Source organism: Monopterus albus, unplaced genomic scaffold (assembly GCF_001952655.1).
Source record: "Monopterus albus unplaced genomic scaffold, M_albus_1.0 scaffold18.1, whole genome shotgun sequence".
Lineage (NCBI taxonomy): Eukaryota > Metazoa > Chordata > Actinopteri > Synbranchiformes > Synbranchidae > Monopterus > Monopterus albus.
The window spans coordinates 1,060,555-1,077,749 of NW_018127898.1; the positions used below are offsets into that span (position 1 = coordinate 1,060,555).

General features: G+C 41.2%; 2 protein-coding genes across 5 annotated transcripts in view; one reads left to right on the top strand and one right to left on the bottom strand.

Moving 5' to 3' along the window:
• Nucleotides 1–6,902, top strand: part of LOC109956134 (transmembrane protein 198-like) — a 12,326-nt gene extending 5,424 nt beyond the window's left edge. Inside the window, exons 2-5 of one of the 2 annotated variants that reach the window (XM_020593012.1) lie at nucleotides 4,210–4,467; nucleotides 4,631–5,206; nucleotides 6,004–6,152; nucleotides 6,308–6,902. In XM_020593012.1, coding sequence (XP_020448668.1) covers nucleotides 4,308–4,467; nucleotides 4,631–5,206; nucleotides 6,004–6,152; nucleotides 6,308–6,457 — 1,035 coding nt within the window. In that variant the 5' untranslated portion in view covers nucleotides 4,210–4,307 and the 3' untranslated portion in view covers nucleotides 6,458–6,902. The remainder of the gene's footprint in view (nucleotides 1–4,209; nucleotides 4,468–4,630; nucleotides 5,207–6,003; nucleotides 6,153–6,307) is intronic. The other variant, XM_020593013.1, reaches the window with a different exon arrangement.
• A 93-nt stretch (nucleotides 6,903–6,995) lies between these two features.
• mmp19 (matrix metallopeptidase 19) lies at nucleotides 6,996–14,569 on the bottom strand. 3 transcript variants are annotated; one of them, XM_020593009.1, is made up of 10 exons: nucleotides 14,521–14,569; nucleotides 11,602–11,851; nucleotides 11,379–11,464; nucleotides 11,057–11,187; nucleotides 10,535–10,747; nucleotides 10,201–10,446; nucleotides 9,178–9,303; nucleotides 8,667–8,831; nucleotides 8,445–8,572; nucleotides 6,996–8,349 (listed from the first exon to the last, which is right to left on the bottom strand). In XM_020593009.1, exons 2-10 carry the CDS (start codon nucleotides 11,818–11,820, stop codon nucleotides 8,125–8,127), a joined length of 1,539 nt encoding a protein of 512 aa, XP_020448665.1. In that variant the 5' UTR covers nucleotides 11,821–11,851; nucleotides 14,521–14,569; the 3' UTR covers nucleotides 6,996–8,124. The 3 variants fall into 3 exon arrangements, with proteins under 3 accessions (XP_020448665.1, XP_020448666.1, XP_020448667.1); XM_020593010.1 differs by lacking the exon at nucleotides 14,521–14,569 and adding an exon at nucleotides 14,351–14,383; XM_020593011.1 differs by lacking the exon at nucleotides 14,521–14,569 and adding an exon at nucleotides 12,932–13,003.
• Nucleotides 14,570–17,195: the final 2,626 nt, after the last annotated feature.

Sequence of the window (17,195 nt, forward strand, 5' to 3'; positions counted from 1 at the left end):
AAACCTGATGTTTCACTTCCTCATCGGGTCCTGAACCTCCTGCTTTGGAGGGCCACATGGTGTTTTGTGCAACCTGCTTCAGAGTGAAAGCAGACGTTATTGTGACAGTCACATCTTCCAGTGGTTCCTGTTGTTTAGACTTTCAGCTTGTTGGGGTGCTCAGCTGAAGTGGTATGATTTAAGGCTGCAACTGCAGAAAGCATCCCACATCCTTGATAAAGCTTGTCAAGTGAGGTTGTCAGACAACCCTGTCATGACACTATGGGCCTGCAGCTTCTCAGCTGGTCCTAGCCATCACGCCGGTGGAGCACTTGCATAATCCTTGGCTCTGATCACACCCACCTCTTATTTAAACGCACCCAGATTAGCTATGTGGGGAACTTCTAACCAGCCCTGTTCCTTAGCAACTGAGCACTCAGACCCTCTCATTTGACAGATAAACATGTCACACTTCTTATAGTCAAGCCACTTCATGCTGGAAATGAAATGTCACAAAACTCAGTTGTTTGCTTTGCTGAAGACTGTAATATCCCCAGAATGACTGAACAGATTTGAGGCAGTTTGGTGATTGTCTGTCTTTTTATGTGTTTTTTTTTTTTTTGTCCTTAGAGTACAAATTTTAATAACTTTGTTGATCCCCTTCCATTTTTCATCTCGCACTATCATCAGGTCTAAATCTGAAATTGTTCAATACTGTGTTAATAACCAAACAGCAGAAAAACTGTACATTTATTGTATTTAGGGCTAACTAGCCAACGTTAGCATGCTAAGAGGCTAAACTTAGTTTATGAACGTAGTAATATCAAGCATTTTACCACTATTGTCATTGTGAATATGTTAGCATGCTGGTGTTGGTATCTGGCAGCCTCACAGAGCCTCTATCAAGGCTGTAGACTCTTAGTCTTGTTGACTTGTATTGGTTTTTTGTTGCTAGGAAGCATTGGGCAGTTTTGGGGCCCTCAGAGGGTTCAGTCATTTAGATAGATAGTTCTGGCCCTAGTTAGGATGCCCCCCCAGTCACTCACCAGCCTTCTGAAGGCAAACACATGACACCCATCTTAAAGCAAATAGTTTCCTTGGTGCTCTCAGCCATCTCTCTGTGAGCTCTTTTTTTTTGTCTGCATGGTTTCCTCTGAGTGCCACTAGAGGTCACAGCATGGGCCTCAGAGGCTTTGTTTCACCCCATAATGGCTCTATTCTCCCACAGCAGCAAGGACCTCCAAGCCTGCTATACATAGCACAGCACTGTAACTCACACAGGGGCAACATGAAGTAGATGCGCTGAGACATGGGAGTGCCCTTAGGTGTGCGTGGTGGTGAAATATTAATTAGTTCCCACTCATAGCACTGGTTTTACTGGTAAAAAGTCAGTAACCACATACGTGGTAGAAAAGAGGACATGGGACTTTACTATTAGCATTGATTAGTCACAGTTCTGGCCAACTAGAAGCAATAGATGATGATATGGTCAATTTTATTGGCACCTAAATTACTGAACAAAATAAGCTACAGTAAAGTGATGTGTTGTTTATTTTATTATATGCCCACAAAACTGCTGAGAAAGCTGTGTTCAAGTCAGATGTATGTTACTTAGGTAGCTATTTATCTGTATATACCCAGTACATACATTACATTCTGCTGTCTGTCTCTTGCAAAGTTGAATGATGTAGTTTGTTAGAGGAATGAACTGTGCAGCAGAGCATGAAATTCATCTCATATTCATTTGAGCTACATTATCTACAAGGAAAGCAAATAGAATTGCAAATAGCAATGCCTCATCAGACAGCTGGCTGGTGCAGGTGTTTCATGAGCAAACAAACCCAGGTGACCCTGTGCTGCACTCTGGTCGTACTGGGCAAAATGATCTGAGGTAAATCTACAGCATCATCAACTTACACTACATATCGACTCTACTCAGAAGTGAAAAGTATCTACTGAGTCTTTCTGGTTTGTTTTAAATGCAAAAAATAATTTTTGAAAGTACACATTCAAGTTTAATATCTTAATAATGTAGTTCTAAGGAGTAAAGAAAAAAACACCTCTTCTTCTCATATGACTGATTGACATGGAAAAGCAGCTCACAGTGGAAACACAAACCCCTAAAGTTCCAGTGACTGTCCCCCATTTCTGTTCTCATTCTGTTCAGTCCTCTCTAGGGCAACGGAGGTCAGTCTGTCACAAGGCATATGGACAGACACACTGACACTTATATTCACAAACATTTAGAGTTTAACCTGAGTTTTTTAAGACGTAGAGCTAACTAACTCTTACACGTATACCCGTTGCCAGCGATCATATTCACACTTGTCTTTGCCAACCACTGAACATCAGACCTCTGTGTAAAGCTATGTGTGTAAATTCTATAATGGACTATGGTTCTACATTTTTAGTTGGCTGCGTTTGATTTGAAGATTATAGTCTAGACTGTATACAGCGAGCTCTCCAGCAGTTCTCATTTTGTTTAAAAAGTTTTACTTTAGCTTTGTCTCGTCCTGCCTTAGTCAACACAGTGTCCAAACATCTTGTCCTGGTTTCATTCACATTCCTTTGAAGCAGAAGTCATTTCATAATCAAAAACACTGAGGTTGTTTGCAAAGTGATGAAAATAACAAAACCAAGTCACTGTTGTTTTATTATGTGAGAAAGATTTTGTTTTATGAATAGAATCAGAAGCAGAATAAACAGGCAGTAAACGGTGAATAGCATGAAATCATGCACTTCAGCTGTATACTGTACATCACCATACCCATCTCGCATTGTTTTACGCAACTACTGTACATATTAGGCCTGCAACTAGCAATGTTTCATTGTTCACCAATCTGCTCATTATTTTCTCAGTGAGCAGCATAATTATTCAGTTTTTTAAACAGTGAAAAGTACCTATTAACGTCTCCCAGGAGCCTGATAAGACCATCTGTCCCAAACTATTTCACTTTGCTGTTGTTTATGACAAAGAAACACATCAGAATCACACATTTAAGAACCTGGAACCAGAAAATATTTTGCATGTTTGCTTGAAAATGCCAAAATATTTAAAACATTACTTTTTTCTCAATTAACTCATTGATCATTTCAGCTCAGTTTTAAACTCTGTCCCCAAAGTAATTCTAAACACTTGTTTTCAGGTTGCAACTGGACTTTTTATTTGTACCCCAAAATTCTTTCTTGTGTTTGAGGGAAAGAAATGAAACATTGCAGTTGCTGCTGATAGAAAACAGAAGAAGGGAGAGAGAGATGAGTCCTGATGAGCTGTAGGGACTGAAGAAGAAAAGGAAACTTTCCAATGGGCCCTCATTCTTTCCAAGTAAAGTCATTCATAGGCAGGACATACAAGTTGTACAACCTTGTATCTGAGAAAAAGGAAAGACAAACGTGTCGCATTTCAGCGTTACAGGGAAAATAGATTTAAGGTGGGGAACGTTTCAGATAAAGATTTAGAGGTAGAAGATGGATCTGGCCGGTAGCAGGCCCAGCTGTTCCTGACCGTTTGTCTTGAGTAGAAAACGTGAGTTAGCTGTAATCAGATCTCAGCTGTGGTGAGATCATGCATGAGGCCTGCCAGCAACCGCACAAAGACCAGTCCACTCATAGGCCCTGAGCTCCAATACAGTCCCCCTGTGGCCCTCTACACCCCTGCCAGCTTAAATATCATATAGACTTTTTCAAGACTAATAGATGGTTTCCACAAGACAGTAGCGTCTGCTGCTCTGCAGACATTTTAGACATAGGTACTGTGTCCACTAGTTGTTACCATAGTAGTCTTATTTAAGTGTATATATATTTTCAATAAGAACGGTTCATAGTTATAAAAATGTACTGCAATAACAGTGAAAGGTGAACATGAAGCCAAAACACTGTGTGGCTGTTTTCTCCTCCCCATGTCATTATGAAATGATAGTTAGCTTTAGATCATTTAAACTGTGTTGACAAGCGATTTAGTAAAGTGAAATTACACCTGTCAGGTGACTGATTCTGAGTTCAAGGCAGAACAATTCAGGGAGAACAGGGCTAGACACTCCCAGCACACAGAATGAGCTGGCTGTGTATATGTCAGGATATACAGGATTACACTGAGTTGACTTTGTGACAGCTGCTCATACAGAACAACCAGGAAGAAGTCACAGGTGGCCTGAAGATGTCACACTTCATTTTATTTTTTTATACTTCCTTGTAGTCCTTAATGAATCAACGTTGTCTCTTCTCTCTCAGTGCCCAGACCTGCTCAGATGGACTTGAGATAACACCACCAGAGGTTCTACTCCGGTCCAAACATCCACCAGCCAGGGAGCATCCAACATTCAGCCAGAATGTCAGATCCCACTGAGCTGAACTCTGAAGGGATGGGGGCGGGGGCAGGCATGGCCGAGGCTGCCGCCTGTAGTTTGGAGATAGAGAGGAAGTACGATGTCATCCCTGCCGTCATCTGCTCCATGTGTTGCCTGTTCGGCATCATCTACTGCTTCTTTGGTGAGTTCCATGTCCCCTCACAGACCGTGATGTCAGTCAAGCTGAAACAGGATAATGTAACACTCTGTCAAAACGCCACTTATTCTTGGATGACTGCTATTTATCTCATTCCTCCCGACTCTTAGTTCCTAACTCCAACTCTCTCCTGTCCGTCCTCTTACAGGTTACCGCTGTTTTAAGGCTGTGATGTTCCTGTCTGGTCTGATGTTCGGCTCAGTCATCATTTTCTTGCTGTGCCACAAAGAACATGTGTTCGACACGCAGCTGAGCATTGAGGCCAGTGTGGGTATTGGCCTCGGTATAGGCCTGTTGTGCGGCCTGGTCACCATGCTGGTGCGAAGCGTCGGCCTCTTCATGACCGGCCTGCTGCTAGGCCTCCTCCTGGCCCTCGCTGCCCTGCTGGTCACTCAACAGTTCTACACTCCAACCACACTCTGGGTGCCCCTGGGGGCTCTCCTGGGAACAGGCACGCTGTTTGCTGTGCTGACCCTGCAGTGGCAAAAGCTCTTCACCATGCTCTCCACAGCGGCGTTCGGAGCAGCTATCATGACGGTGTGCGCTGATTACTTTGTGGAGCTGCTGGCACTGGGTACACATGTGTATGAATGCTTGCGCCTGACACCCGGGCCACCTCTGTGCTGGTACAGCTGGGTCATTCTGGGCATCTGGCCCGCCCTCAGCCTCATAGGAGCTCTGGTCCAGTGGAAACTAACAGATAACAGCTTCTCACATACTGAAGGTAAGGATAACATATCCCAACACTGTTCTGTTGTAGAGGTGGGTCAGGGCCTGTATTTATCTCTCTGAAAAAGAATCACTGAGTGTGAAAAATAAGACACATGTATCCAGTGACTTCCTCCTACTTAATGTGTAAGAGAAACGTGTAAAGGTGACTCTGAAGTGATCACATGATTGATCACGTGTATCCTAAGAGCAGGTTAAGCCAATCAGAGATCAGAATTAAACCTACATCTGCCACTTCATTCATCCATGAATTCAGTCCTTAAGTTTTCTCATTGATGTTATTAAATATACTGTATGATTATATTAGTTTAATACTTTACGAAGTTCATGTTTTTACAAAATCTTTCATATATACACTACTGACTAACATGAAACTGCCAAGAGTCTAATGTATCTATAATTCATAAATATGTAAATAGGGAAACAGAAAATGACCTGGAAACAAAAACAAACTGGAACAGGAATGCTACAGCAGACCAGGCCCATCAGAGAAGACAAATTTAGGGCCACACTGAAAATGAAGATGCATTAAAAATGATAGCAAACAGAATCACAGCAGCGTCTCTGTTCTCCAGACCCAAGTCAGAAGGAAGCGCAGCATGATGTATTTAAATAGGTGGATTTTACTGTCCCATTTTCACTTGATTTAGCAGACAGTGTGGAAAATCTTAGTTAATGCACCTTTAGTCTTCAACTTAAGCCCAAACCTTAAACTTTGAGCAGTACAGGCCTGGGTGTTTTAGTCAACGTACAAACATTTCCTGCCTGTGAATTGTTCCCTTCTTCTCATAGTTGTTATCAGTCGGAGACAGAAGAGAGTCCAGCTGATGCGAATTCGAGAGAAGGACACCAAGAAGCGACAGCAGGCAGGTGGGCAGGAAGGCACATACCGCCGTAAACCCACCCCAGTAAAACGTTACGCTGGGGATCTACTGGCGCCGGTCAGTGTCTCCCGACATGGCTTATGGTGTAGCTGCTGATTGTTGTGTTTTTATGGCGTGCTTACCAGCGCTGACTTATCTCTAGGCTTGTTTTAAATTGAGACACCCCACTGGTTATGTGTATCTCACTCACCTGCCTCATCTCCTCCTCCCAGAGCTACTTGCAAAGCCTGCGGGACAGACAAACAGGCACAGGCACTTCCCTTAGCAGCCTGGGCAATGCCAACCACACTATGATCGACTTGGACTACGACACCGGGTCCACTGCCCCCCTCACAGCTACAACCCCAGTCGCCAGGGTCTGAGCAGCCCAGACATAAGAAGGGACTTTGGATTTTCTCCTAACAGTGCGTGTTCAGTGAGAGAGCGCTGCTCTTCGGGGAGAAGGAAGAAGGGTCCAGCTCCTGTTTTGTGAATGCTGTGTTTCTCAGAGAAATACTAAAGACAAATACTATAACAAAGTAAAGTAAGGTCCTTCATTTCCTTTCATCGTGTATTAGCTACATAACAGCAAGTACGAGCCTCAGATACAGACGTACTTCTGTCTCGGCAGTGAATATGTTAAAGCAGTTTGACATCACGTGTACTGTACTTAAAAATGTAGTCATTGCTATAGAGTGTTATTGTGTCCTGCCTTACTGTTAAATTGTGTGGTGGTAGAATGTGTGTTATTTCTTTAGACGGAGTGTGGTGAAAGAGTACGTGGAGTATGACAGAGTGAAGCAAATAAAGACCAGTTAGTATTTAAAATCTATGTGCAGGAGCTTTCATCAAGACATTTTCTAGAGACACTAATAATTCTGTGACATTTTATTGTTGTTGCAGTGTAGCTCCTGTCAGATTACAGTTGGTGAAGAATGTAGTCTGCTGTGTATGCTTGTGGAGAAACTTTTTATAATTTAATTTATATATTGACAAAGTACCCATAGCGTTGGAAAAAAAATGCAAAAAAAAAAGAAAACGTTTGTTGTTAATTTGTAGATTGTTGTAGATTTTTAATTATCCACATTGTTTGAATTTTGCAGGAGCACACTTGTTACCTGAATCTGTACATATGTGTTGATAGAAATGTCAAAGATAAATCAACGTGTTTGATACAAAACGTGTTTTACTCACTGGCTGAGTCAAATCAGTTGCACTGTTTGTCTCTCTGGGCTCTTAGCAACACTGGCAGTGTTACTCACCAGATTTTTCATAGACAATAAAGAGGTCATGGGGAGGGTTTCCTACTCTGCAATTGGTCGGGGTTTCCATGGTGCCTTCAAAGGTTTTTTTTTTTCCTCACTACAGACAAACACACATGCAGAACAGACCAGCCTTTCATCATAGTGAACATTACATTACATATTTCTCTCTATATTTTTGGTTTGTTTTTTTTGAAAGGGAGCCACTTTACTGGTGACAGGGCACTGCAGAAAGACAGTTCTACTGCTTGACATTGTCTTGTTTATTAGAATAAAATGTTAGTTTCACTTAAAAAAAATCAAGACATGATTTCTCACAGACTACTGTGATTCACAAGGTAGTGGAAGTGTTTAGTTACATTTAAGAGCACTGAACATAATCGTTTGGTTTAACAGAATGTTAAAACCTGACCAGAAAGCGCACGCTCCCATCAACATATGACATTTAACTGAAGACCCATAATTCAACACGTCAGAGAGAAAAACAGAAGGCCTCGATTTCTCCCTGAGATCATATCCTGTAAAAGCTTATATAACTCTTGCTGTGACAAAAACACATTGATGCTCAAGGAACAAGCCTCACCAAAATCAGCTTGCTTTGGGGAGGAGGAGCCAGCTCAGATTCAGAGAAGTAAAATCAATTCCTACACTTTAAAAAAAAAAAATCATGCTAGATAATTCACAATTGATCACAGCTGTTGAGGTTGTGTGGTGGCCAGTGCCCCTGGAGTGGAACCAGCACCCCTGCTGTAGACCACTGGTGCCTGCTGCCCCCTGATGGTCCATCCTTAGCATCTCATCCAGCGCTCCTTCTTGCTCAGCGGGTATCCTCTGTCAACTCTGAGTAGCTCATTGACTCGCCAGTAGTCATCTCCCTTAAAGAAGAAAATCTTGCCGTTGGTCCAGGTGAATGCTGCATCCGGACTAGATGGCACTCCGGTGAAAAGCATGGAGAGCGGTTTGGGGTAGAGAGTAGTGTATGTGTGCTCATCCCACTGCCAGTGTTGTGAACCCTACACAAGTGGATAGTAAAGACATGGGATAAAAAGTACATTTCTGCAGGGTGTATATTACTGTGCTGCTGATTGTCACATTTGTTCATACGTACCTTAATAAAGACCAGCTTCTTGTTCTTATCCAGGTATAAGGCTGCATCAATGTTAGGAGGGAGCTGTTTCACCTGTTTGGGGTAGCCATAGTCCAGCAGGAACCTGGTATACCTCCACACCTGACTGCCTGTGTTCAAAAACATTACAAACATTTACACTGGACCCACGGCTGGAAAACACTAGATATACAACAGAAGTAATAGACAACAGCTCAACTGTACCTTTCAAAAAGTATGTCTTGTTGGTTCTTGGAGAGTGCACAGCTGCATTCAGGTTTCCAGGTAGCTCCTTCCACAGCCTGTTAATTTTTATTGGTGTATTGTGTCCCAGATCAGAGATGGTCCACACGTAGTCACCACTGAATGCAAAGGTTTTCCTCCATGGACCTGATTGAACGTACAGTGAGCTCTATCTGTGGTCCTGCTGTTGCACTAATAAAACTGCCTTTGTTTGATAGTACAGCAAATATCAATTTAGGAGCATCATCATAATCTCCTTTCCCTCATACATACAGGAGGTAGACAAAAATAATGTAAACCTCTCACCATTTTCAAAATTAGGTTTTTGGTTTGACCTCAGTCGGTTATTGTCTCCCGATGTTTTGAAAACTTACACTTCAACATGCTATTTTCCAGACTTTTATTGAGGCTCACAATTGCTGCTAATTTGATTTATTTATAGAGGCAGGGTTTCACTTGTAATCATTCTAAAAACAGCTGATTTGTAACTTACCTAAAATGATAGTGTCCAGCGTGGCGGTGCAGGGGTCAGGGATAGTCACACTACCACTGCCGCTTTCTGTGTCAAACAGACTGTCTGCAGTTGTTGGACTTGATATAGTGCTGGTGACCCGTTTGCCTGTAAAACAGAGAGGTTTTAAGATGAATGCATGCCCTTATTTTATGACTGCAATAACAACCGAGTACATTTTACTACTGCTGCTTTTTGATATTTGTAATTCAGAGATACCATCAAGATAAAGCGATTAAAGAACAGTCATGTTTCAAACCTCAAACCTGATTGTGAACTCTAAGTTTCTATAGTTAAAGTCTGCAAACATTTTGATTAAAATACTAAAAGTAAAAGTACTCATTATGCAGAATGGCACATTTCACATTCCTGTATATCATACAGTATTATTGGTTTATAATTACTGATACATTATTGTGTACATCACATTTAATGGTGCAGCTGGTAAAGAGGGAGTTTTAACAAGCTTATATGCTTATAATTTGAATTAGGTTAGTTTGTGAAATGTCCACCATAAATCAATAAAGTCTCATGATTATACCATACTTTTTTGTATTAATCTTATTCTGAAAAGTGACTAGTAACTAAATATAGTGGAGTAAAAAGTCCAATATTTGCAGTAAGTACAGTAATTGAGTAAATGTACTTAGTTACTTTCCACCACTGTGCCCAGTGACAGTATGTACTGATTCCATGTGCTGGAAGGAGAAAATCATGCTTTATATTCTAAAATACAAGGAGTCTGTTTTATTAATCATTCATATAAAATGTAACCCCTCTGTTGTTTTCTACAGTGGCAGCAACACCATCAAACAGAGGCTTTTAGGTTTTTGTATCTGCAGGTCAGCAGCACAGAGGCACCAACAACAAAGTACAAGTTTGAGTCACCAGTGCTGATACATACAAATACAAAAATACTGCCACAAAACCATCAATGTCTTATTCTTGACAGTAATGCTCTAAATTCAGCACTATCATCTTGTTGGGCCTTCTTGATATACTCACCGTATAGCGCCTGAATGCCTCTCACATCATCGAAATGCAGTGCGAAGTTAGCACGGTACCCAGAGTAGACCGCTGCCATCAGAGCACTTTTGTACTGAGAGTGACCCAGGCCGAGGGCGTGGCCGATCTCATGGGCAGCCACAATACGCAGATTAGTACCATAATAACTTCTCTCTGTCCAGTACTCATCCTCATCAAAATGGACAATACCAGATTCTGGTGACTCAGCATGAGCCAACACGTGACCTGCAGGTGGTACAAATAAACACTCTGTGTTTCAGGGGCCAAGTGACAGTGGGCCGAGTAACAGTAGGTATTTACAGAGAAAACTCACCACGTCCATCAAACGGAACAGGGCAATAACCATCTTTCCTGTGGAAGGAGATCTTTATGTCCGCTCTGCCGTAGTTGACCTCCCTGAAGGTCAAAGCAGCCACATCACTCCAATACTTGAAGGCTGAGTGGATTGCTGCCCTGACATCTGTCTTCTTCATGTCAGGTGTGTAGTTGTAGATGCGGTAAGTCAGACTCCTTTTTCTCCAGTGACCTGAAAGTTTTCCACTGTGTAAAACACTAAAAAATACTGCCATGCACAGTAGTAGAATCAAAAAGCCACTCCAGGGAACTGTGTGTGAATACTGATGGTGTTTGCTGTATATGTAAGTACACTACTACTTGCTAACTAGCCAGTCATACTAGGGTCTGCTCCCCAGTGGTCAGATATTGATTTATGTGGCTTATTACTTTATTATAAAGTATTACTTTATTAATTACCTTATTACATATAATTATTACATCCAGTAATTTTACTTTAATTAATGCATAGCTTCTTGATCCATGATAAAGAAAATCTCACCCAACACTCTGTATCTGTGAAATTTCTTGTTAAAGGGGTCCTCCATGCCACAGCGGGGCTGTCTCATCATATCTAGGGTAGCTTCATCTAATTCTCCAGTAGGTGGCAGATCGTTCACCCGTTGGAATACCCTGGAAACAAGAGGTGGTGAACATCTAGAACATGATTGCACATAAGAGGGACTGCCGGCATCCTCCTCCCCACTGTCTTGGTATTGTTCCAGAACACCCTTGTATGCTGTAGATCTACCACGCACTGTGATATTAACTTAATGTCAGCAGCTGCCTGTGTTTCTTCCTCAAAGGACAATGGCCTGTTTTACCTGAGAGCTTCAATGATCTCCTCCAGGTAATGAGGATCCTGTATATCAGCAGGGCTATTCAGGTAACCATACTGCCTTAAATATGTCTGTAAATGTAAGAAGACAACAAAGCTCTCGTGATAAGAATACTGTAAGCAAACTTTCACAAAAACTAAAACAGCATGTCTATCTATACAGTCAAAAGCATCCTGTGAATCGCTGTGTTTAAACAATATCATCTTACCTCTGCTTCATTTAATTCTGCCCATTGCACCACTGCACAAAATGCTCCACTGAAGTTGAGCACCAAAAGCAGCACCAACAGCCCCATGCAGTCCATATCCAAGTTTCTGTCGCAAGTATTCAGGGCTGAAGCTTTAAAGTTGGAGAGGTTCTCAGCAGAGTCCCACAGCTGACTCTGCTCACTGAGCCCTTCAGCGGTTTTTAACTTGGCCCAGCACATGAGTCAGCCCTGTGCCTATGATGATACACTCCTGAAGAATGAGGATATCATGAGCAGCCAGTTGGCCTGCAGCCAACATGTCTGCCGTTAAATTGTGCAGGTGGTCAGAGGGGATGTGGAGCTCTAGCAAAAGTCTATACACTTAACTAATTTATAGTGTTAACAGGCTGTAGAAAAGTAAATCTCAGGTCAGATTTTTACAAGCCTATGGAAAGTGGTTGCTGAATAAGAATATCACTTTAACAATCCCATGTTATTCCTTCAGAATTATGGCCTTTGTGTTGATCCCCTGCTGTTAATACAGTAATATGTTATGTATCACAGTTCAATAATGGGCCTAAACCACAGGAGGTGCCATGTTTCCACATGGCTATTCCATCTGGGACAAATATTTGTTTTCAACTCATGAAAGCAAATGCATCCATTATTGGCCCCATCCCTGCTGGCAGGCCATAAAGTATGAAGATAATATGTCAGGGCTGTGGAATTGTCAGCTTTTTGTGGAGGTTTTTCTGCACCCCTAAGAGTCAGAAATTCATTAATGAAGCTTTAAGTCAAATCCTTGAAGTCTAAACAGAAAGGGTGCCTTTGGCAGTAGTCTATATACAGTAAGCCTATTTCTTTTTGACCCCAACAATGAACCAGTAATTGTTGTATATCCTACAAGCAGCAGGTTTATGTAAATAATGATATCTGTGAGCAGGTATTAGCAGGTCCATGCTTTTAATCTGTGTTTGTGTATTGCATACTTTTGTTTTTGTCAAACAAAGAGACTATTCCACTAATAGATGCTCAAAAACTGGAAGTAAAGGTTTAGGTGATGAGGTCAGTTGATTATTGTTATTTAGCTGTCATCAGCAACTTTTGAAACTATTTCCACTGAAGGAAAACTATTATGGTTTTGGCCATGTCAGCCAGATCCCTGTTTGACACAGGAACAGAGAAGCAGTGTCATATTTTTGATGATGTCACTGATGATACTGTATGTTTGCATCTGTGTCGATTTAATCCAAACCCTCGAGCAACATAAATTCTACACAAATAATGTATATTTAGTTATGGATGACAACAGTTTGACATTGTTGTACTCATAAATTGTATTTATACCTACTTGTAAAATGTAGTACTGTTCTGTGTAGAATGGGTACAAATGTTGCAGTAGCATTAGCTGGCAAAACAGCTGGTGTCAAGATGTTAGTGTGTACCATGCACACTAAAACCAGACACTAACACCAGACGTTTGTCCTTGGATGCCAACTGCAGAACTTCAGTCCACATTTTCCAGGAGAGAAGAGAAATAACATTTACCTTCTGCATGGGATATGACCACTCCCATCTCAGCCCCCCCATTACAGTAGGTGTTACTGGCCCTACCATTTATTTGCATATTAGCATCAAGCTAAAATTACTCATACATTTAGGTAATGCTCCTTTTTCTTTAATATATTTTTCTTACAGAAAATCCTCTAACAGCTTTGGTCTGCCTCCATCATCATTCTGCACATTCCTCACTACCTCACAACTTACCTCACAGACAAAGTAAATGAAAGCTGTTGCACCGTTTGCATTCACACAAAAGTGACACTAAAAGTCAATAGTACACAATTAAATGTGCCAAAGAATGGGAGAGCATTCATATGGAAGCTCAGTATACAAGCTCAATGATGTTCTCCGATTAATTGGCCCCAAAGAGGAGGTGTCAGGCCATGCCGTCATAAATATTTAGAGCCCCACAATAACCAACTTAATTTTCCATACCTAACCTTCCCTTAACACAAAGCAAATCCCTGAACCCTGTCCTCACCCAAGCAAAGAGCAGATCTGTGGCTTGACACAACATCTGCACTGTATTAGCTCAGGTTAAGCTGTGGTTGGTCCAACTGGCTTGTAATGGCACCTCTGAGAGACAGGTTCACTCAGTTGTCCAACCACTGACACTGTTTTACCAACATTGTCTAACAATTCCAGTGAGTTTGTAGCTATATTATCACCAACACCAGTATAAGTTCTGGGTGGGTGTAGGAGTGAAGGCAAGTCTACAGGGTCATCAGGTGGGCCTCTCACTAACTGGTGTTTTGTTGAGTTGGGCGCACGACACCAAGAAGGCTCAACAGTGTGTTCCAGAATACCAGAACGACCCCCCTCTTTGCCTTCACCCACACACCCAACACAACTGTTCATCATTGTCTAACAATTCCAGTGAGTTTGTAGCTATATTATCACCAACACCAGTATAAGTTCTGGGTGGGTGTAGGAGTGAAGGCAAGTCTACAGGGTCATCAGGTGGGCCTCTCACTAACTGGTGTTTTGTTGAGTTGGGCGCACGACACCAAGAAGGCTCAACAGTGTGTTCCAGAATACCAGAACGACCCCCCTCTTTGCCTTCACCCACACACCCAACACAACTGTTCATCTGCTCTCTTAATAATTTGGGCTCAATCAGGCAAACCTTTACCAGTCACCAGCACTAGCTAATATTTCAACTGTTGTTCTAGCCACCAAACATTTAAAAACATTTCAAATAGCTCACCAGATAACTAACCAGGCTTCTGCTTCCTTTTATACTGCATCAGAAACCACCCTGTGTTAGTATTCATTCCAACAAACCAGTCAAACCTCCAATATGCCCATATGTTAGCTTGCTCATGTTAGCACCAGGAAGTAGGCCTCAAGCCTGCTATTTTTACCCCATTCACACACCTTTCTTCTGCTCCAGACCCACTCCCTGGACCTTTCTGCGCTATCAGCTAGATTCTCAATTGCCTTTCTTAGGCTCCACCCTTTTATAATCTAACTCACGTAGCAGATAGACAGTTCACTTAGCTACAAATCCCCTACAACCAACCTCCATGGCGTGGACTTTAACTTTCCAGCCATGTTCCTCTGTCTCCATGGCTAATTGTGCATTTCAGTTTCAGCTTTATCTGCCTCCTCTTTACTGTAATTATTACTGTTGTGACAGAATCGCTATTACAGAACAAAAAAGCATGAACAAGCAAGCTGTGGGAGTACAGAATATGCTTTTTTGATGAGACTGCTTTTGCAACAGAGTTTAACCTTCTGCTGAGGTCTGATGTTTTTTCTTCTCCTTCTGTCATTTCTACTAAGACTCTCTGAGTAGTACATGGTTGTACTCATACCAGCGTCATGGCTTTGTCTCTGACACCAATAATGAACCTCAGTTCTCACAGCCTGGGTCAGCTGCAGAACTAGATAAACTTGAGCGCAGTTCTGCTGACCACAGTTTTAGTCATTTATGAGTCAGAGACAGAACAGGAACCAACATTTATAACAAACTTGGCTGTCAAACTACTTCATTAAGTCAGGATCCTCATAAACAAATTATTCCCACAGTATTAATCATGAATGGGAGGTAATGGAATATTTCTCATTCTATCAGATAAAACACACTCAGAGAAAACATCATGCAGAAGAACATCTATATTCCCTAATCCTGTTGAGGGCAAAAGGCCAGGCTACTCATCACCACGACAGCACCTCCCAGTTAATTAGACATCACATGAATTATGGACTGTAGTTTTAAAGCAGGCTATACATCTGTTACAGTTTTGGACTAATACCTACCCACATTAAATTTGATTTCAGGTGCCATAAAAAATAGTCCATTGTATCAGATTTTGTCCGGACACGACACCTCATCTTTTACACTGAGTTATCCTGCCTGTCTTCCCACCGCTCTCCTTCCTGTCAGCTGCAACATCATTTTTCAGGAAGCTGTCTGAGTCAGTTCATATCCTGTTTCCTCAATTATCCCATTTAAGAATCACTAAGAAAAAGCAGCTGGAGAAAATAACTTCAAACTTGGAAATCTTCAAACTAATTTTAGGTTTTAATTAACTTTGGTCAAATTAACAAAATCCAATAAACCACAATGGGTAACTAACAAAACATTTTGGACAGAATCCATATTTGCTTCTGAAATGTGATTTACAATATGCATAAATAATGAGATATAGTGAAAAATGTTCTGCTCTTTGGTTGAATTATTTGAGATTTTAGTCCTCAACCATGGAAGGATTATGAGACAATGGGCCTCTGGGCACAGACATGTAAAAGGCGCCCATGTCTTCTACATTGGAATAATACACCCAGAAATAATGTGGCTGCTTTGAGGTCATTTTGTGTCCCTTGTGCTTGTTTTGCCTCTTTATAGTTGTTTCATCTTTTGTGGTCATTTTGTGTTGTCTAGTAGCTATTTAGTCTCTGAGTAGAAGGTTTGCATTTCTTCATGACTGTTGACAGTTAACTGAATTTTAGCAAAGTTAACTTCAGCTTTCAAAACCACACAATGTGCCAGAGTAATGTCATCTTTTACATTTCCCACTTTGTACCGTCAAGCTTTTGAATATTTCCTGTGAGTGGGACTTCCAAGAATTCAAAGTGAGCAAACCGAGAAACCTGCTGAAATGATGAAGAAAAAAAAATCAAAAAGTCATGAGCAGCCCAAGAGTTTTCTAGTTTATATACAAAACCACATGGGAAAGTAAACATATTTAATCACAATGGACAATTGAAACAGCTGCAAAGCCGAGTAACATAAGAATTAGAATTAACTATTAGAACAACAGGGCACTGACACTGCACCGGTTTTAGCACCAAGCAGAAACGGAGTCAGTAGAAGTCCATTACTGTGGAAACTTTATTCATCATCTTCAGTGATGACGAACATTTTACATAGAACAGCGTTAATCACAGGACATCTGGCACCTCAGTAATTCAGCTGCTCTGACAGATTCAACTGTCATTAACACCAATATGACAGAATATCTCCATAACACTGAACAAGACATTTTCGGGAAAATCTGTGGTGTTATTCACATTCAGCAAAAATTCAGCTGCCAACACACAAATTCCCATCATTTGAATCGAAGCTGCTTCTGGTTTGGTAAACTCCAGTTGTTTTCACTGAAGAAAGCTGAACACTTCATGTAGCTTTAGTAGTCTTCATTTAAAGTAACAACTTTCTAACAAATGTTAATACTCCTCTACTAGATTCAATAATACTCATTTAATTTAGGTTTTTATATTATTAATTGTGTGAAATCACAAAGAAGTCAACCCTTTTAACACAGTGTGTATTCATCATCATTGTTAAGAATGTGGTGTGATTAGAAAAATAAACATTTTCTTATCCACAAATCACAGAGATTGAGAGTAAATACAATCACATGTTCAATTAAGACCAAAGTGTGAGTGAATCACTAACGAAAACTGTTCATCTTTTGGCCATTTACAGCCTTTAGCTTTGTACCACTGAGAATCCTCCAGGTAACATGACATAAAAAACTTCAAGACTATGTGTCAAAAATATCCTTCTGCACTAGTATGACTAAATACTGTGCGTGTCCTGTCGA

Coding starts and splice junctions, on each gene's coding strand:
- mmp19 (XM_020593009.1), bottom strand. CDS start 11,820: ATGTGCTGGGCCAAGTTAAAAACCGCTGAAGGGCTCAGTGAGCAGAGT. Junction 10,447..10,534: donor TGTTCCGTTTGATGGACGTG/GTGAGTTTTCTC, acceptor TACCACCTGCAG/GTCACGTGTTGGCTCATGCT. Junction 8,832..9,177: donor GCTGGACACTATCATTTTAG/GTAAGTTACAAA, acceptor ACGTTCAATCAG/GTCCATGGAGGAAAACCTTT.